Source organism: Xylona heveae (genome assembly GCF_001619985.1).
Source record: "Xylona heveae TC161 unplaced genomic scaffold L228scaffold_8, whole genome shotgun sequence".
NCBI classification, from domain to species: Eukaryota; Fungi; Ascomycota; class Xylonomycetes; order Xylonales; family Xylonaceae; genus Xylona; species Xylona heveae.
Genome location: NW_017264200.1, coordinates 792,662 through 811,461, shown reverse-complemented (window position 1 = coordinate 811,461; position 18,800 = coordinate 792,662). Strand labels below are relative to the sequence as shown.

The 18,800-nt window shown below is 49.0% G+C and overlaps 10 protein-coding genes across 10 annotated transcripts; 5 read left to right on the top strand and 5 right to left on the bottom strand.

Moving 5' to 3' along the window:
* Window positions 1-209: 209 nt before the first annotated feature.
* On the top strand, window positions 210-2,028 carry L228DRAFT_262287 (FAD dependent oxidoreductase-like protein; the record flags this gene model as incomplete). Its single annotated transcript, XM_018334404.1, has 2 exons — window positions 210-676; window positions 755-2,028. The coding sequence occupies 2 exons, from the start codon at window positions 210-212 to the stop codon at window positions 1,581-1,583; spliced, it is 1,296 nt and encodes a 431-aa protein (XP_018186806.1). The 3' UTR covers window positions 1,584-2,028.
* Window positions 1,788-3,040, bottom strand: L228DRAFT_249036 (putative CBF/NF-Y family transcription factor). Its single transcript, XM_018332999.1, has 4 exons — window positions 2,870-3,040; window positions 2,736-2,762; window positions 2,311-2,570; window positions 1,788-2,234 (listed from the first exon to the last, which is right to left on the bottom strand). Exons 1-4 carry the CDS (start codon window positions 2,889-2,891, stop codon window positions 2,106-2,108), a joined length of 438 nt encoding a protein of 145 aa, XP_018186805.1. The 5' UTR covers window positions 2,892-3,040; the 3' UTR covers window positions 1,788-2,105.
* A 1,032-nt stretch (window positions 3,041-4,072) lies between these two features.
* Window positions 4,073-5,742, bottom strand: L228DRAFT_249034 (short-chain dehydrogenase). Its single transcript, XM_018332998.1, has 5 exons — window positions 5,557-5,742; window positions 4,997-5,313; window positions 4,519-4,839; window positions 4,405-4,454; window positions 4,073-4,349 (listed from the first exon to the last, which is right to left on the bottom strand). Exons 1-5 carry the CDS (start codon window positions 5,597-5,599, stop codon window positions 4,313-4,315), a joined length of 768 nt encoding a protein of 255 aa, XP_018186804.1. The 5' UTR covers window positions 5,600-5,742; the 3' UTR covers window positions 4,073-4,312.
* Window positions 5,743-6,017: 275 nt separating this feature from the next.
* On the bottom strand, window positions 6,018-7,827 carry L228DRAFT_249033 (alpha/beta-hydrolase). The gene has a single exon (XM_018332997.1). The coding sequence runs from the start codon at window positions 7,521-7,523 to the stop codon at window positions 6,177-6,179; it is 1,347 nt and encodes a 448-aa protein (XP_018186803.1). The 5' UTR covers window positions 7,524-7,827; the 3' UTR covers window positions 6,018-6,176.
* A 278-nt stretch (window positions 7,828-8,105) lies between these two features.
* On the bottom strand, window positions 8,106-9,560 carry L228DRAFT_262283 (DNA repair protein Nse1). The gene is made up of 3 exons (XM_018334403.1): window positions 9,316-9,560; window positions 8,651-9,246; window positions 8,106-8,593 (listed from the first exon to the last, which is right to left on the bottom strand). The coding sequence occupies exons 1-3, from the start codon at window positions 9,443-9,445 to the stop codon at window positions 8,339-8,341; spliced, it is 981 nt and encodes a 326-aa protein (XP_018186802.1). The 5' UTR covers window positions 9,446-9,560; the 3' UTR covers window positions 8,106-8,338.
* A 39-nt stretch (window positions 9,561-9,599) lies between these two features.
* Window positions 9,600-10,371, bottom strand: L228DRAFT_249031 (DUF427-domain-containing protein). Its single transcript, XM_018332996.1, has 5 exons — window positions 10,165-10,371; window positions 10,094-10,104; window positions 9,925-10,016; window positions 9,792-9,872; window positions 9,600-9,726 (listed from the first exon to the last, which is right to left on the bottom strand). The coding sequence occupies exons 1-5, from the start codon at window positions 10,243-10,245 to the stop codon at window positions 9,695-9,697; spliced, it is 297 nt and encodes a 98-aa protein (XP_018186801.1). The 5' UTR covers window positions 10,246-10,371; the 3' UTR covers window positions 9,600-9,694.
* Window positions 10,372-10,677: 306 nt separating this feature from the next.
* On the top strand, window positions 10,678-12,681 carry L228DRAFT_231839 (PLP-dependent transferase; the record flags this gene model as incomplete). Its single annotated transcript, XM_018330576.1, has 5 exons — window positions 10,678-10,726; window positions 10,781-10,943; window positions 10,994-11,731; window positions 11,783-12,089; window positions 12,144-12,681. The coding sequence occupies 5 exons, from the start codon at window positions 10,678-10,680 to the stop codon at window positions 12,384-12,386; spliced, it is 1,500 nt and encodes a 499-aa protein (XP_018186800.1). The 3' UTR covers window positions 12,387-12,681.
* L228DRAFT_168833 (hypothetical protein) lies at window positions 12,524-13,626 on the top strand. The gene is made up of 4 exons (XM_018329463.1): window positions 12,524-13,094; window positions 13,152-13,199; window positions 13,282-13,407; window positions 13,477-13,626. The coding sequence occupies exons 1-3, from the start codon at window positions 12,661-12,663 to the stop codon at window positions 13,292-13,294; spliced, it is 495 nt and encodes a 164-aa protein (XP_018186799.1). The 5' UTR covers window positions 12,524-12,660; the 3' UTR covers window positions 13,295-13,407; window positions 13,477-13,626.
* On the top strand, window positions 13,238-13,790 carry L228DRAFT_168827 (hypothetical protein). Its single transcript, XM_018329462.1, has 2 exons — window positions 13,238-13,407; window positions 13,481-13,790. The coding sequence occupies exons 1-2, from the start codon at window positions 13,298-13,300 to the stop codon at window positions 13,689-13,691; spliced, it is 321 nt and encodes a 106-aa protein (XP_018186798.1). The 5' UTR covers window positions 13,238-13,297; the 3' UTR covers window positions 13,692-13,790.
* A 98-nt stretch (window positions 13,791-13,888) lies between these two features.
* On the top strand, window positions 13,889-17,153 carry L228DRAFT_253698 (glycine dehydrogenase-like protein; the record flags this gene model as incomplete). The annotated part of the gene is made up of 3 exons (XM_018333766.1): window positions 13,889-13,954; window positions 14,039-17,039; window positions 17,095-17,153. The coding sequence occupies 3 exons, from the start codon at window positions 13,889-13,891 to the stop codon at window positions 17,151-17,153; spliced, it is 3,126 nt and encodes a 1,041-aa protein (XP_018186797.1).
* Between the last annotated feature and the right edge of the window lie 1,647 nt (window positions 17,154-18,800).

The following is an 18,800-nucleotide window of genomic DNA, read 5'->3' as shown; positions in this document are numbered from 1 at the left end:
ATCGGCCACAGCAGCCGATAAGTTAGCTTGCAACTTGACAGCTTCATATGTTTGCCACCTTTAATGATAGTTGATTGAAACATTGTATAAAATCATTGTAGATACCTCCTTACAGCTCTTCATACCCCCAGCCAGTGTATACCATCCGCAGGTCGTCTTCCATCTCTCCTGCATTGTCGTACCGGGCCTTCCCCGAAATCACTCCCACCATGTCCAAAACTGTCATTGTCGGAGGCGGCATTATCGGACTTTCCACCGCATATTATCTATCTCAATCACCAGGCGCTCCCTCTGACCAAATCCACATTGTCGAAGCTTCTCCACGCTTCTTTGCCTCCGCTTCTGGCTTCGCTGCAGGGTTCTTAGCGCGCGACTGGTTCTCCCCTGCAACGGCTGCCCTAGGAGCGCTCTCTTTCGACCTTCACAAGGAACTAGCAGAAAATTTCAACGGACGAGAAAGATGGGGCTATAGTCCCAGCACATCTGGCAGTTTGAATCTCAGTGGTGTCGCAGGCGGGCCCCGTGGCGAAGACTGGCTGCGAGACGGAACGAGTCGTGCCGAAGCAGCGAATGCTGCTCAACAGTTCTTCAAAGAGGGCGAGGGCCCGTCATGGCTCACGCATCCCAAGGGCACGGATCTAGAACTACTCAGCGGCGGGGAGAGCACAGCCCAAGTGTAAGTTCTGAATGTGGGAATCGTTGATATGTTCCATGGGAGGGCGTTAGCACCTGACAAACTGTAAATCTAAACCAGGGACCCCCTGAAACTATGTCAATTTCTCCTGGAACAATGCAAAGTGCGCAATGTACAAATCCATCAGCCTGCCGAAGCCATTTCCATCTCGCAGGATCTACGGGGCGAGATCTCCAGCGTGCGCATCGCGGAAGGCGAATCCGAGACCGATATCCCTTGCACCCATGTCGTTTTCACGGCTGGCGCATGGACTCCTACTGCGTTTTCCAGAGTGTTCCCTCAGGCAGGTATTAAGATACCAGTGACGCCGCTAGCTGGACACTCGCTGGTCGTCAAGTCCCCGCGGTGGACAGAAGAGCACGAGATTCGCGGATGCCATGCCGTCTTCACGGCCGACCCACGAGGGTTCAGTCCAGAAATCTTCTCCCGACTCGGTGGAGAAATATACCTCGCGGGTGTGAACTCAAGTACGATCCCGCTGCCAGAGAAGGCGACCGAGTCCGAACCACAGCGCGAGTCGATGCAGCAGTTGGAACACACGGCAAAGCAATTGCTGGGAATCGCGTCAGATAAATCTACCGCTGAAGGTGAAGGGGCAGGTGCCACTGTAGGAGGCCAATTGAGTGGGAGTCTAAGTGACCTGGAACTTGTGCGGGAAGGGCTTTGCTTCAGACCCGTCACGCCGAGCGGCAAGCCCATCCTCACGAGGATACAGGATGACAAGCTGGGTTATGGAATTTCGACCCGCGGCGGTGGCGAGGGCGGCGTGTTTGTCAGCGCGGGCCATGGTCCGTGGGGCATCAGCATGAGCTTGGGCACAGGGAAGGTCCTTGCAGAAATGGTTCAGGGGCTGCAGACTTCTGCCGATGTTAGTGCACTGGGTATATAATCTAAGCCTAGGATCAGCAATATGGCAATATATTCGGGCTGCATATATGGGATTGGAGCCGTCATGCTCGTTCAGGGTAAATTTCAAAAAGCTTGTTGCGCTGCATCCCTTTGCATTTGGAACGATATTTTTTGAAAGAACACCTGATTGAAAATGGCATCACGCTCTCGAATCGAAGTCCACGCAGAGGATGAACCACGCGAAGGATGAAATGAATGTATCGCTCCAGTCGAGAGTAAAGGTCTGGAATATATTGATATTTAATTCCTCGTGAACAGACACTCATCGATGTCCTGGGAATCATTCATCCCCTGCATGTACATGAAAATAATAGAAGAATTCGTATCCTAGACGCCCGGCCGGGATTATTGCCTATACATAAAAACTCCGATATCCTTAAAACACCCGTATGAGATATTTGCCTCGACCATCGCATATCAAAAAGAAGCCGCCCGCAAGCCCGCAGAAGAAACGCCCGTCCATTTGCCAATCACACGCAATGAGACCTCACACATCTGGGTCTCACCCAGAATCGTGCGGCCCAGCATTATATTTGTCTGTTGCGCTGCGGAAAAGCTCTTGCTGTTGTCGGAGTAATTCTTCCTCGGAGAGTCCACTCTGCTCCATCTTCGACTGTTTCTTCTCCCGTGTCTATTTTTCCACAAGTCAACGTCAGTTCCCCCCAGAGGCTCAACCGTCAACAATACTTAAAGTGCCTGACTCGTACCTTTTGCTGTTCTTTATGCTCGTTCGCAACCTCCAATACATCCTGGACGTAATCCTGAAACCCCAGCTCTTCCAACGCCTTGGTCACATGTTCGCAGGCAATCGTCTTCTTGGCTTCCTTTTCCGAAATCTCGTTTGCTTCCGACGAGACTAGCGTGATAAACTCGACGCAGCATTCGATCAGTAGGTCTCGTGCGTCTTTGGCAAATGTCAGCCCGGATGACGCAGGCAGGATTTCCGTAATGATTTTCTGGACGGTCGCTGTTGCGCCGAGTATGTTAGTATTTTTTTTTTCCTTTGAATGGTAAGAGCGCAGTTGTATCGTGTCTTCGAGAGAGTGCATGACGAGCTGAAAAAGGGCAGTTTGGCGCAATGGAATCAGGCTGTTCTTGTAGCGCAATAAGCACCCAACGACGTAGGACGTACCCTTTGGTAATGAGAGGTCCTCATTTCCTATACGCGATTCATTAGCCTCTTGGACCTTAAGCTGAATGTTACAAAATGCCGCAAATATTATCTTGCGCGTGCCCCTCCAGCGAGGCCAAAGTGCTCAGACATACCTCCAAACTCGCGATCTGACATTCTCGAATAGGCCTATGTGAAGGGCTTATTGTAAATGCCGAACCAGGTGACAGTATTGACGAATGGAGATACAGTCGCCTTGCGAAAACTGTAAGAATAAATTGTAATTCACACGAGCGTCGAGAATTGTATGTTTGAATGTAATTCTATCACCGGAGCGTACAGGGGGGACGTAATAATGCGGTGCAGCTCCCGTTGGATAAATACAGTTTGCGACGGAAGATGCCGTGGGGAGTTGGTTACTACGTACCCTCGACCCTCTTTCCTCGTTCTTTTTTCTCGCGAAATTTACGCGACTCAGGACCCAGATCATTTCTCGTCGGCAATAAATTTCACACTGCGCTCTCAGTTTTCCTCTTTCTTCTTCTCCTTTCAATCTTCCCTCTCTCTCTCCTCTTCTTCCAAACAGCTCTTGCTGTGCGATCAGCGATCAATGATCAATGATTAGCACACCCACGCCTGTGGAATGTGCTGTATTTCACAATGAATACATGAAATGAAATGATATTGCGTCTATCATAGATGGCTTTGCAGCATTATGTCTGCAAAAAGCGTCCCTGGCTTTATTACAAGTCAGGGACCAGCTTAACTAACTGGTACGTATACTTTTTCTTCCCTGATGCCTTTCTGCGTTTTCAATGATGAACCTTTGTGTCGCCCCTAACAGACCATTGAGCTTCGGCTCTTGTGGTGACTTACCTGTCCTAGCCAAACGGACCATCTGATATTTGCAAATCATTTGCTACTTTTTGTTTCGTTATCTACTGCCGTCTTCAGACTTGGCTAACTAGATACCTAGACCAGCAGATTTTGTAGCTATCTTTGCATCGGCTCGACCTGTGCTCTAGCAGCGTGATGGCGATAAGGTTGAAGCAACCTTAAGCTTGGTTCCATGCTACTAGGGTAGGCGACCACTTCACACATGCCCTTTGCATACGGGGGGTTGTTTGCGAGATGAATAAATTGCCGAGTACTATCAAATTCAGATCAATCATGTTGATCACAGCTTTTTATTGCACTGGCCTGGCATGCAAACTCGACTTGATCTCTTCATTACGAACTGGATCAGTGTCAGAGCTCTCGCCAAGTTGCAAATTCAAAAACTGGTTGACCTTTACAACCTTTGTGAAGACTATCTCGTATAATGGTAGGTTTGCATTTCTTTTACTACACTATCCACATCCGCACTGGCTTAGGATTAAAACACTTTTTCCATGCTAAATCTCAAGGCGTCGAAAGGCGTCGCATGCGGAATACCAAAAGTCGAGCTTTTCATCTTTCGGCTGAAGCCCTCATCCATACACACCTTTGTTGCAAGTCTGTCATCTCAGAAACGTGTTGCTGACGGCTTCTTATACAGATCTATATCATGCCATAGTTTACGTTATCATAGTCTAATTTAATAATGATACCCCTCCCATTTAAGCTTGAAACTCTTTTAGTTCCTCGTCGCTCCAACTGCAAATTATTAGTGAAACCATGATGTGTAATTCATGACTTGTCGTAGACTTACTTTACAAACTGCCCGCTGAGCTCTTTCGGCGCCTTAAGTGCCAAGTTTGCCTAGCCATGTCAGTCATACTCTCCATAAGTGTCACCAAGTCCCATCCTGTCCGTGAAAACCTACGATTACTGTTCCAGGCTGCTCCGGCTTCAGCAGCCCGCCTTCATTCTTGAGCTTGGAGAACTTCTCCGCCTCTTTGGCGTCCATGTATTGCGTATGCACACCTCGGATATCCGTCTGCATCTCCGTATCCACGACGCCCGGACGAAGCGCTACACTCGTGACACTCGGTTCCTCGTTGGCCAGCGTCTTTGCAAGGTGGTTAATCGCCGCCTTGGACGAGCCATACGCGCCCCAGCCCACGTAGCCCGAGTTCGCCGCGCCCGACGACGTGAATACAATCCGACCTTGACTCTCCCGCAGCGCCGGCAATGCCGCTTTTGCCTGTGTTACTTGCGTCAACACACTTGTTCTTAACTATACTTTTTGGATCTGCCCCTCTTCACTCTTTCCCCCTCCCTCGGGGGCCAACTCCCGTATCTTCAATGTCAAGAAAATTTGGGAGAAAAAAAAGAGAAGACCGTGACAATCTGAGACTTACAAACGCCACCGCCCCGAACACATTCACATCATACGCTCTCCGCCAAGCATCGATATCCGCGTCCGCGATCCTGCGCACGGGATCCAGCACTCCGTGATTGACAATCAAAGCGTCCACCCGCCCCCACGTGTCTAGTGCCACCTGCACTGCCTTGTCCGCCAGCGAAAAGTCCCCCGCCAGATCCCCCGCAACCACTTGCACTTGCTCCGGATATTGCTTCTGAAGGGCCTCCAGGGGCGCTTTGCTGCGCGCGAGAACCACGACATTGTGCGAGCGCGGCGGACTCAGGAGGTATTGTGCCACGGCTTGGCCGATGCCTATTTTTGTCGTTAGTATTCAGTATTTAATATTTGTATCTAGTAGTTTATTCGTATCTTGAAAGTAGATTCTCCTCCCCTTCTTTTATTTTTTTTCTTTTCCTTTGGGGGGTTTTTCTTAGGGGAAAGGAAAGAAATAATTTGTGTAGTTTGGTCATTAAAGATATGTCATTTGCGTAATGCATATCGTGAAACGTGGAATGTGAAATGCATAGTATGAAATGAGGGGATGGTAAAGCATACCTCTCGAGGCGCCGGTCAGGATAATGACTTTGTTCGGTGCCATTTTGCCTTTCGATGTCGTTTTCAGGATATGTAGTGGTAAATTGAAAATAAATGTCAAGGAGATGTTAAGTTAGTACGTATGAATATTGAATTGAGAACGTAAAAATGCTAGAGGGGTGTGAAGGACAGAAATGGTGGAGCGAGAGATGTAGGACAAGTGTTTTGGTACGGTGTAGTTACAGTGGAGAGTTGACCGATAGCGTCATTGGGCGGGTCGCTATCGTCAGAAGCACTCGCTATCTTATCGCATCTTTGCAGAGACCCTCGGGATTGCAGTTTCAGTAAATAAGGTATCAGGTAAGTGTAAACCACCTGTAGGTAAGACAAATTAAGGTAGATTGCAGTCATCAGGTCTCGGAACATACGTGGAAAAAGATTATATGGTCTAAGATTACGACTTTGAAAAGTAAAAGATATATTGACTGAAGAATATATAGTTTGGATATTAAGCCAACGGTAAATAATATCACTGAAAAAGGATTTTGAATTGTTGGGGATTTCCGATAGCTGGAAGTATAATTCAGACGTAGAGAAGCTGCTCAAGGGAATGAAATGTCAAACAGGTGAAAATGTCAAATTCAACCAGAGGCATTGATAATGTCCTCGAACCAGTCAAATATCAACTTGTTGACAAGACACGCTGCACCAACGTGACAGTGTGCGCCTGCTGCATCCTCCTCGGTGAGGATCACTCTAGTTGCATTCTGTTTTGCTTTGCCTTCATTTATCGCATCCGTTAACATCCCAGGCTGGCCCTCAAAGAATAAATCATCAGCTGCCTCACCCACCCAGACGGGACAGCTGATCTTCCGAGCTAGGCCGCCTTCCAGCGACATGAGCTGGGAACGCTCCAAGTACTCTGCCGGCGAAGAGACATTGAAGCTCCACATGCCGTGCGTGATGCCCCACCGCAGTTTCGTCGGCAATTGGGCTGTGCCAGATGCCTGACTGACCTGCTTAAGCAGTGCCTCAACAGCGGCTCCAATCTGAGCATCGGAGGGATCTTTGGTCGCCGATTCCGCCGTGCCTTCAGATTTGGCGACAAATTCTGCAATCTGATCCTTGATCTTTTGCGGAGTCATTGTGTCAAATGCCATCCCGATGCTGTATACACCATCGTTAAGAGCCACTGCAGCTAGTCGGTGTGACTCAAAAACCGCAGCACGTGCAGCGAGATATCCCCCCATCGATAGACCGATGAGGCCGACCTTTTTGTGGTCGATTAACGAGGCCGGATGTTTAGGATCTGTTGCTGAAGAGTATGACAGGTAATAGTCCAGGACGGGAGAAACCACTTTTTCCCATTCGGGAATAAACCCAAGTCCTTGCTCTCGGCGGACAGTACACTGGCCTGGCCCTTCGTATGTGATGACATGGAATCCTCGCTCCAGAGCGGCGAAGCCATTGAAATGCATCGATTCTTCCTGTGCGCCATCGAAACCGTTGCCTATGACAATGGCTGGCCTTGGTGCTTTCGGGTCGAGGCCAGCTGGGGTTATCCAGGATTCATAGAAAATGGTGGGCACTTCGAAACCATGTGCTTTCAATGTTATCCTTTTCCCGGGAATCGGCAGCAGACTCAGAGCCTTGTCGAAACATCTTGCCTGTTTCTGCCATAGCCCTCGTATGCGCGGATCCTTTGGGTTACCGTGAAGATAGAAGTCCGCGCCCCGAAAGTAGCTGGATGCGCGCATGTAAAAGTCACGAGCGGAGACTGGGTGCTTGGACAAGTCGATTTTGTTGGCTTGCGATTCAATGCGCTCTGCCAGATTGTTGAATTCTGTGTACCATGATTCAAAGTCGCCAGGTATAATCCGATCAGCGAGTCGGAGAACTTCAGCAACGTCAGACCCAGAGTAGCGTGCCAATGCCAGAAACCGAAGGAGCTCAAAGTGAAAAGATTCGTCCGAGCTGAGTGTGATCATGTTCGCTATATATCCTGCTGAAAATGTCTCGAATTTGTTCAACGAATTGGATGAACAGTTTGCTTTTTCGTTGCGATTGCAGCCAGAGGACGAAAGAGCTTCTAGAGCTTTTACAATTGACGTAACAATGAATAAATAACAAGACGTGCAATCTGCTCCTCAGGTAAAGTCGTTCCTTTCAATGCCGGGAATGTCTTGTCTCGTTCGCGATGTGGAGAACCTGAGAAGCCGAGAGGTTTCCATCTCGAGCAGTCCCCGGGATTGAACCATGGACAATATATCCAAAAGCGTCAATATCCGGTCGTATCGCACGGAAGTGGGGTGAGAGCGTTGCAAAGCTCGGCGGATAGCTAAATAGACTACGCGTGACTGGTTTTGTTATAGAACCAATGCCCTCTGGGCTAATAGCACAAGGGGCAAGCACCATCCCCGGCACCATCGGCTCGGTTCGTGGGGAAGAGAATCGCGGGGTTGTACTGGCTTGATTCAGTTTCGCTTCTTCCCTCAGATAAGTCTGGCGAAACTTGGATGTTTATTGCATATGGCCATTCTACAACGATAAAATGTAGTTTGTCAAATATTGTGATGGTGAAAAGTTTCTAAGAAACAGAGTGAAACAAAGCCTTGAACTGAAAAGAAGTTGCACCTCGCGCTACAAAAAATTATCATGTATGATCTAGTCGACAAGTACATCTCTACTTAATTCTTTCATCCCAGTCTCCAGATTCATGAATGATTATGCCAGCTGCGATCCTGAACGCCAGTGCCCCGGTTGACAATGCCCATGGTATTAGAATAAAACGCATAGTCCCCACTTATTCCTCTTCTTCGTCATCTTCAGACTCTCCAACACGCTGTGTACTAGGTTGAGCTTGTGCTGCAGGTCCACTCCTCCTCCGACCCCGCATGTATTCTTCTGTTGTTGTAACTGCTCTCTCGCCCACATAGTTGTTGCCCGTCCATTCACGTTTGCACTGAGGGCAATTTGTCGCTTGTTGAGCCCTGAAGAAATTTTGCGTGCATATGTCATGTAATCGCACAGGACAAGAGCGTTCCGAGCAGCGTTGCCCCTGTAATGAAGCATCCGATTAGCCTGTTGGATTTGTTTATTCGCATGTATTGCTTACCACTGTGACAATATCTTTGCAAGCAAAGCATGTTTTTATTCGCTGACTGGGCTCGCCGCCTTCATCATCTTCTTCCCCAACATCATTATATGTCTCCATGAGCCACCCTCTTAATTCAATGAGCGCTCTTGGGCTCAATGAATAGAATCCAGCAACGCTCTTCTCAAACCAGCCTTCAGCCACGAGTTGCTTTAGCATCTTCTCTGCTTGTAACATTGTCAAGCTTTGGCCGCTGCTACCTTGCGTTGCATTTCCATTTTGCGACTCCCGACGTGCTCTGTCAGTTGGGACCTTGTTGAGCTGCAACGCCTGCATTGACGTGATGGCCATGATTTCTCTCCTGGGAGTATTAAAAGTCTCAAACATAGCATCGAGGATGCGCTTTAGATAGGATATTTCGTCTGCATTGTACGTAGTTGCCAACTGTGTCATCGGATCAGAGGTAGTGTTGACCAAGGCGAAGATCCTTGTGCGGTCTATCTGGGACAGGGTGCTGCGAATCTCGAAATCAAATGGAGAAATAGCATAATTGGCCGCAGCGATATAGCTGTTGAAGTCTGCCTCAGTGACATCCTCGGGAAGTGTCTCACGGTCCTCTAATTGGCAAATAATCCATTAGCAATCCGATACGGATGCATCCTTGAAGCAGGAACAGCGGAACTTGCCATGCACCGTGAAGATGGCTGCGAGTACAGGCTTGGCCTCTGCCAGGGTGAGCACTCCTCTCGCCAGGAATGCTTGTAAAAAGGCACGATTGCCATCGTTATACTGGCCACTTGTCTCGTCCGACATCATGGGGTTATATGAGCAAGCTGGTATGGTTCCCGTCAAATTCAACTCAAAGGCAGTTTTGAGGCCGAACGCGTCTCAGCGGGTGGCACGCGACAAGCGAGAACCTTCAATATACACGATCCCATCAGATAAGATTAAGTCATTCAATCAGTATATTGCTTGGCATTACAAAAGTCTCCTATCAAACATGACTGAACATCATCATTGTGGACGCGGTTTGGTACATTATATTGTTCAAGATGGACTATATCATTAATCAGATGTCACAGACACCTTCGTCTTGTCTTAAATATGATCAGTCTTGTGATCCCTCAGAGGCATATGATCTTGTTAGAATGGAAGAACTTACAGAATGCAACATGGTCCTTTATGTTTTGCGCCTTATCTTTTGGCGTGGGGTAGTACCAGGCCGCATCCTTTATCACCGTTCCTAGGTATGAGGCATCAGTGACTTGTCTCCCACCAGCTCTAGAAGGACACACCATCGACGTTGATATCATAATATGAAGCCTCGCCTTTCCAAGGACAGAATGTTTTGGTATCTGTTCCCGTGAAATATTTCTCCTGAATTGAACTGCAGGAAGCGTTACTCGGCCATTTTCAAATAGATGCTTCAGGATTTAAAACCCATGAATCACTACACCTGCTTACGATTTTGGAAACTATAGGAGATCAGTGATCATATTTTCACACAAAAATCCAGGTAGAATAGAGGGTTTTACATAGATATTTCCTTCAACAAACTCCCATTTGTCTGTCTCGGCAACAATCCTGTCATGGACTTTGGCAACAGCGTGTGGCATTTTGGATGGTTCACAACAGCTGGGTGGGGAAAATAATCCGAGTTACGGCTCGAGGAATTCTGAAGACAATGTTACAATTAAATGATGACATCTACGATAGATTTATACATTATCTGGGAGTTGGTATATCTGAATGCTGACAGATCACCTCCCCGCATGTGGATGGTGTGCTGTAATCATCCCGGTTGCCCCTCGCCCCTCGCTTGACCCAGGACATCGGCGCTTCATGTGCATCTTACCGATGTACAAGTCCCGATAAACCATCCCTTGTCCATCTGTCATTTTGCTTTGCATAGGGCGCGGAGATCTAGAGCTCAATTGGGTTTGCGAGATTGTGTATATATTTATTTATCTGTATATATTTCATTTGTTTCCAAATCATTTATATTCTTGCATTTTCATTCATTTCATTTGTCAAAAACATTGCGATTAATGGATTCGAGGCAGTTCCGTCAAGCCGCTCATGCTGCGGTGGATGAAAGTAAAACAACCTCCTCGTGTCTTTGACTTTTTTTTCAATTGCTAATGAGAATAGTCATTGGTTACTATGAGAACATCCAAGACCGGAGAACGCTGTCGAATGTCGAACCAGGATATCTTCAGAAACTTCTTCCTACAAGCCCACCACAGACGGGTGAGCCATGGGAGTCCATACAAAAGGATATTGAGGGGAAGATCATGCCAGGTTTAACCCATTGGTAAGGCAAATCTTACTGGAAACGATTACCTTGCTCATGGATAATGCTAGGCAATCACCCAACTTTATGGCTTTCTTTCCCGCCAATGCTACTTATCCGAGCATGCTCGGGGAGCTATACTCCGCAGCCTTTACCGCTCCAGCGTTCAATTGGCTTTGTTCACCCGCCGTGACGGAGCTAGAGACTATAGTTCTCGATTGGCTTGCACAGGCCCTCGCACTCCCATCCTGTTACCTGTCTTCTAGCGAGGGCGGGGGAGTCATCCAAGGCTCTGCGTCCGAGGCTATCGTGACGGTGATGGTTGCTGCTAGAGACCGATATCTGCACGAAAAAACCAAACATCTAACAGGAGGCGAAAAAGACCAAAAGATATGTGAACTTCGAGGCAAGCTGGTGGCGCTGGGGAGTGAGATGAGCCATAGCAGTACCCAGAAGGCAGCTATGATCGCCGGAGTTCGGTATCGATCTATCCCTACCTCCATTGCAAGCGACTTTAGCATGACCGGCGATGGTTTAAATCGAATACTAGAGCAGTGTCGACGGGAGGGACTGGAGCCCTTCTATTTGACGGCAACCATGGGAACGACATCTACCTGCGCGGTGGACCGGTTCGACGAGATTGCTGATGCTCTTCGAGATTCACCGCTTGTCTGGGTCCACGTGGATGCTGCTTATGCTGGGTCTGCATTGGTCTGCGAAGAATATCAGCACCATGCGAAACATTTTGAAGCGTTCAATAGCTTCAACATGAACATGCACAAGTGGCTGTTGACGAACTTTGATGCTAGGTAGGGTCCATGTCTAATCCTCCATAACAAGATTGACTAATTTAAATCTAGCTGTCTGTTCGTTAAGCGCCGTCGCGATCTTATCGATGCTCTTTCCATTACCCCGTCATATCTCCGTAATGGCTACTCTGACTCTGGATTGGTCACTGACTACCGTGATTGGCAAATTCCTCTGGGAAGACGTTTCCGCTCGCTGAAGATATGGTTCGTCATGCGCACATATGGCATTGAGGGATTCAAGGCCCACATTCGCCACCATGTCAAGCTCAATGACCTCTTCCATAGCTTGATCCTATCAAGGCCGGACCTATTCAGGATCTTGACTCCGCCAGCATTTGCGTTGACCGTATTGAGTGTTGTGCCGCGGGTGCTCTCGCCCAAGCTCGCCGCTACCACTCATTCGGACGTCGAGGCCTTGTCTAATGACTTTGTGCCTGATGCCTCCAACCAGGCTATCCTGGAGGCCAATTCAGTGACGCGGGACGTCTACGAGCTTATCAACAGTCGCGGCGAGATCTTTCTGACTAGTTCCATGATTGGCGGTATCTACTCAATCCGAGTTGTTAATGGCAGTCCTCAAGCACAAGAATCGCATGTGCACAAGGCTTTTGATATATTGGTGCGGACCACCGAGGAAGTATTATCATCGCGGTAATTTTTTTTGACGAATACACCTGCAACATAACGAAGATGGCGACGCTTGATCATTTCCGCTTCGATACCTATAGAAGTATAGAACGATGGGCTCAGAGCCATCCTCAGCAAAGTCGTTTGTTCGGTTTCTTTGCCACGTCAAGCCAGGTGGATGTGTTGAAACTTAGACGGGAATGGTTATATATAAGAAAATCACTCCTCAGTGTATATAATGTATCATAAAAGACAATCTCTTCTACTAGGCCCCTTTGCGCTCCCTTCCATGGTCAACATGCATGCTATTTCCTGTCACTGAACGGATATCAACGAATGCTCGGCTATTCCAGGAGATACACGGGATGATCTGGTATGAGGGTAGGATTCGCTTAATCGCCGTTCAAGAACAGTTGTACTTGACTTGTTGCGATAGTCAGGGTAGCATATGTGGATACGGGACTAGATCTCCTCAGATGGGCTGTTTACAGCGTGATGCCTGTGACCACCGTCACACAATTTTGACCTCTACCCTGTACAGTCATTGTTGCATCCACAGTTGCACACTTTTTACAAAAGTACATTTGTCACTGCTCCATTTTTTAGTCGATTGGAAATGGACAGGGAAAGAAATTGTTCTTCGACATGGCGCCGTTCTACTTATTGTACCGCTGACCGGTTCGTGGACCCGGTCCACCACTCTGATTGACATTCCCGAAATGACATTCCCGAATGAGTATTTCCGAACTTGCCGGGAGTAGTGGGGGAGCGCCGTTAATTAATACGAGTGCAGGCCACTGTCTCCTCGGTATATCTACATGAGGTACGTGGGCTTTTCAAGGTACGTAACAACTGCTCTTCTCTGGCTTCCCGCCTACGAAATTTCCCATTATTATTTCTAACCTTTGAAGTAAGATTAATAGGTGCTCCGGGTAAAATATGCAGGGATCTGCATCCATTCGTCTTCTTGGTGTCTTCGTTATCGGTTGGTCGGTGGAACTCGTGGGCGAAGTTTACCGGGGAACTAAGTACACGTACCGCCATCTTAGGTATGGAGAGGTTATGACTGGCTTGATAGGACATTTTAGGGTCTCCCGACTAACGTCGAGTCATCTCAGCTAGAGTCGGTCTCTTATCGTCCGTCCGGCTAAAGATCCACCAGGAAATTTTCCCGGTCCCTTCCGCCCAAAACACCACCGCGTCCTCTCAAATTCAGCAGCCTTCATTTTTTACGCTCTTCGACTTCTCGTTGCTGTGTACGAGTAGCAGGATCGAGGGAAAGCCTTCATCATCAGAGCGCCTAGATCTGTCATCTCATCTTCTTCTTGGCTGATTGCCCGACTCTTCCTTTGTATATTATACAGTGGCATTTGGGATGCTCGTGTGACGCCCCAGGTTGGATTTCTGCGATATAATCCTTTGAGCGAACTCTCTTCACACTCTGGCCAGTTTTGAACTGACCTGCCCTTTCGGCTCTCTCGATTCCTTCTGTTTTTTCTTTCTACCTACTTTGTCTTCGCTTTTGCCACCATGGCCACAGCAGCGCGAATCGCAGCGCGCTCCAGCCTGCATAGGCTGGCAGTTCGTCCTGCGAGCGTGAGGGCCCCGGGAGCCCGTCTCTCACCGTTTACAGCCTGCAGACAATGTCTGAATGCCTCTCGAGGCCAACCAGGTGCTCAGCTCCGCACCTTCTACTCCAACGCGAGCGCTGAAAGTGCCATCAGCGAGTCCGCCGACGATCTTGCCGCGTCCCAAAAATCCATTTTTGCTCCGCTGGACACTTTTCCTCGTCGGCATATTGGGCCTAATTTATCCTCTTCTCAAGAGATGCTCAAGGCGCTGGATCCGCCCGTGTCGTCTCTCGATGACTTTGTCAAGGAAGTGCTCCCTGCCAACATTTTGTCGGCGAAAGATATCAAAATTAAGGGCCCCACCTCCGGAGAAGAGGACGGCTTCACCGAGAGCCAGTTGCTCAGCCGCTTGGTAGAGATTGCCAAAGACAACACGGTGTTGCGAAGTTACATTGGCTCTGGCTACGCAGGAACCAGGCTGCCAGAGGTCATTAAGCGCAATGTGCTCGAGAATCCTGCATGGTATACAAGCTATACCCCTTATCAGCCTGAAATCAGTCAAGGTCGCTTGGAGTCATTGCTGAACTTCCAGACCGTTGTCTCGGATCTCACTGCGCTCTCTATTGCCAACGCCTCCGTTCTGGATGAGCCCACTGCCGCCGCCGAGGCTATGACCCTTTCTTTGAATGCCCTGCCCATGGCTAGGCAAAAGCGACCGAACAAGGTCTTCTTGGTCTCACATCTCTGCCATCCACAGACAATTGCCGTTTTGCAGTCGCGGGCCGACGGTTTCGGCATCAAGATTGAAACTGGCGACGTTCTTGCCGAGAATTGCAAGCGCGTCAAGGAAGTCGGCCAGGACCTTGTCGGCGTCCTTGCACAATATCCGGATACTGAGGGTGGTGTGGAGAACTTCAAGGACCTCGCGGACAACGTTCACCAGGCCGGTGCGACATTCAGTGTTGCAACAGACCTTTTGGCGCTCACTGTCCTCACTCCCCCCGGCGAATTCGGTGCTGATATTGCTTTTGGCAATGCCCAGCGTTTCGGTGTCCCGTTCGGCTACGGCGGTCCTCATGCTGCCTTCTTTGCCTGCAACGACAAGGCGAAGAGAAAGATCCCTGGCCGTCTTATCGGTGTTTCCAAGGATCGAAGAGGCGACCGTGCCTTTCGTTTAGCTTTACAGACCCGTGAACAGCATATTCGTCGTGAGAAGGCTACGTCCAACATATGTACCGCTCAGGCTTTGCTCGCAAACATGAGCGCCTTTTATGCGGTTTATCACGGGCCCCAGGGTCTCAAGGCCATTGCGCACAGAGTTATCGCTGGCGCCCGTGTGCTGGAAGAAGGTGTTCGACGTCTGGGCTACGAGACGGGTCAACGCGGAAAGGATCAAGAAGGTCGCGTGTTATTCGACACTGTCGTCGTCAACGTGGGCGAGAACAAAGCTCGGAGCTTTGCAGACTGGGCCGTCGAGAACAAGGGCATCAACTTGCGAATCATTGACGAGGGCCGCATTGGCGTCACAGTCGATGAAACTGTTGAGAAGGTCGATCTTGAAGACATCCTCTCCGTCTTCAAACAATTCTCAGCACAGCCAGTGGAGCTGAACGTCGAGGAGCTGGCGGCAGACCTGAAGATCACCGCGGCTCAGCCCTCCCCAGCTGTGCCAGAGACCATCAAGCGCACATCTTCCTATCTGACCCACCCCGTCTTCAACACCTACCACTCCGAAACTGCTCTTCTTCGTTATATTTACCACCTCCAGTCCAAGGACCTCTCCCTGGTTCACTCCATGATCCCGTTGGGTTCTTGCACCATGAAGCTCAATGCCACCACCGAAATGGCTCCTGTTACCTGGCCCGAGTTCTCCTCGCTTCACCCCTTTGTCCCCAAGGACCAGGCTAAGGGCTACGCTACGATGATTGATGAGCTTGAGAAGGATCTTGCTGAAATTACCGGTTTCGACGCCGTTTCGTTGCAACCCAACTCAGGAGCGCAGGGCGAGTTTGCCGGACTTCGAGTGATTCGAAAGTATCTGGAGTCGAACCCTGACACCAAGAAGAGAGACATTTGTCTCATTCCTGTATCGGCTCACGGCACCAACCCTGCCAGCGCCGCGATGGCGGGTATGCGAGTTGTCACCATCAAGTGCAATAATCAGAATGGCAACCTGGATATGGCCGATCTCAAGGCGAAATGCGAAAAGTACAGCGAGGAGCTCGGAGCTATCATGATCACGTATCCCAGCACGTTTGGTGTCTTTGAGCCCGACGTCAAGGAGGCCATCGACCTTGTACACCAGCACGGCGGTCAGGTTTACATGGATGGCGCCAACATGAACGCTCAGATTGGTCTGTGCTCCCCTGGCGAGATTGGCGCTGATGTGTGCCATCTGAACCTCCACAAGACTTTCTGCATTCCCCATGGCGGTGGCGGACCAGGCGTTGGACCTATCGGTGTGCGCTCACACCTCGCGCCCTTCTTGCCGGGTCATCCCGTTATTCCCACTGGTGGTGAAAATGCCATTGCCCCGATCTCCGGTGCTCCCTGGGGCAGCGCCAGCATCCTCCCCATTAGCTGGGCTTACGTTAAGATGATGGGCGGCAAGGGCCTGACGCATGCGACCAAGATTACTTTGCTCAACGCCAATTACATCCTCTCCCGTCTTCGACCCCATTATGAGATTCTCTACACGAACGAGAAGGGCCGCTGCGCGCATGAATTCATCCTTGATGTGCGAAAGTTTAAGGACACTGCTGGCGTTGAAGCTATTGACATTGCCAAGAGATTGCAAGACTTTGGTTTCCATGCTCCCACCATGTCCTGGCCTGTGGCTAACACGCTCATGATTGAGCCCACCGAGTCCGAGAACAAGGAGGAGCTCGACCGCTTCTGCGATGCGCTCATTGCTATCCGCCAGGAAATTGCGGCTGTTGAAAAGGGCGAGCAGCCTCGCGGCACCAACGTCCTCAACATGTCGCCCCACACGCAAAAGGATCTGATTGAGGGCGAGTGGAATCGGCCTTACACCCGTGAGCAGGCCGCGTATCCTCTGCCTTGGCTCAAGGAGAAGAAGTTCTGGCCATCGGTGACCCGCCTCGACGATGGTAAGTGTTCTGCACACGTTACTTCATAATCAATTTACTAATAGCTTTCTTCCAGCATACGGAGACATGAACCTGTTCTGCAGCTGCGCTCCCGTCGAGACCCTCGAAAATTAAAAATTTCCGCCCTTATATTCAACCACTTGGCTAGGCCATCCTTTATTCACTTCAAATATGATATCTCAGCCACCATCTTTCACCACGAAAATTACGTACTTTGCCCGACTTTATCAAAGCATTTAACATTTTTTTTTTTGGGAGGCAAGCGATATTGGTTCGATCTACTTCATCATAGGCGTTTTTACTGTGCTGTCTCAACGATCAGCATTTTCAAACGGGCACGCAAGCAGAGAGATTTTGCATTCTCATGCTTGGGTTGTTTTCGTTAAAGGGGTAGATTTGGGTTCATGGCTATACAAATGGCGTCATTTTGTGGAGTTTGGAGCTCCCTTTCTATAGTGTCTATCCTGCAGTTGGCTTTGATACACGCTGCAAGGCACTGATTCAGACGGTTTAATAATTCAACAGCATATACCTTAGACGTTGGGGAGCAAGGCATTTAAAATACCTTGCCAGATGGATCTAGGGATTATAGATCAATAGATATACAAGAGAAATTTCCTAAAACAGACATGTGCGGTGCTTGTACATTGATACTCGATGTAGCCTTGTGGAAGATCATGTACGCTTACAATGATGGGGCATAACTGTATGGATCAGGGTTCAAACCGAGGTAAGACAGTGCAGGTTGATGACGTGCCGGGGACATGGTTGTTGATGGTAACCTCAACGTCAACCTTATATACGTTCGCTATTACAGGGTTCATCGTTCATCGTAGGTGGAATCATGGGGCAGGCCCCTTGCCCTGTCCCTCTGCATCGTCTGCTTCCAGATACGATGCTAGATTAAGTTATAGATCTTTGGTGCTCGCCCACGTGCATTGAATTACTTCTTTCGGGAATTGCCTACTTGGGGCACCACATATTCGAGGTCCTCTGTAGATGCACAGCAGAGATAGATGAAGCCACTGAAAGGTTCTGCAACCTCGGTCCTAAAAAGGAAATTCTGAAGAGAAAAGTATCTTTTACCTGATAGGGTAATGTTTCACTAGAGGTGACAGCAATAGTGATCAGAAGTTGCAGAACCTCTCTATTTTAATCAAAGAGAGGTGAAAAGGGCAATACAATACAAAGTAAACAAGAAAAAAAAAAGGAAGGGGAAAAAAAACGTACAACAGCGGGGATTCGCTGGTCGTCACCGACCCAACTACTAGTCCGCCGATCTGAGGCTTATGTATGGCAGAGCGGACGGGATGCCCAGTTCTCCTCAGTCTATGGTCGTACGTGCTCAAAGAGGAAATTACAAAATATATATTCCTACCTTGGCGGAGCAAAAGCTGGCAAGCTTACGTTTAATGTCAGTTACGAAGTACATGGCCTGCGTTGAATGGAAGCGAAAGCGGACCGACAACCGACAATCGACTACCTTGGATCCGCAGAGTGCAAAAAGTAGCGAATAGATGCAGTGCCCAGGAAATGATTGAAAATTTTAGTCTATTGAGGCTGTCATTCTTATTGTGGCTTTTCGCATTGCTGAAGTTACGCGGTCCGTTCGCCTTGGGAAGGTCACGACTATGATGCAACTTGTGGCACCAGCTACTTAACTACGGAAGAACAGAAGAGATACTTACTCCGCTACAATCGTCCCCCGGACCATAATAAACGGGGCCAACTTCCCCGCACGCCACAACCTGTCGATGGGAG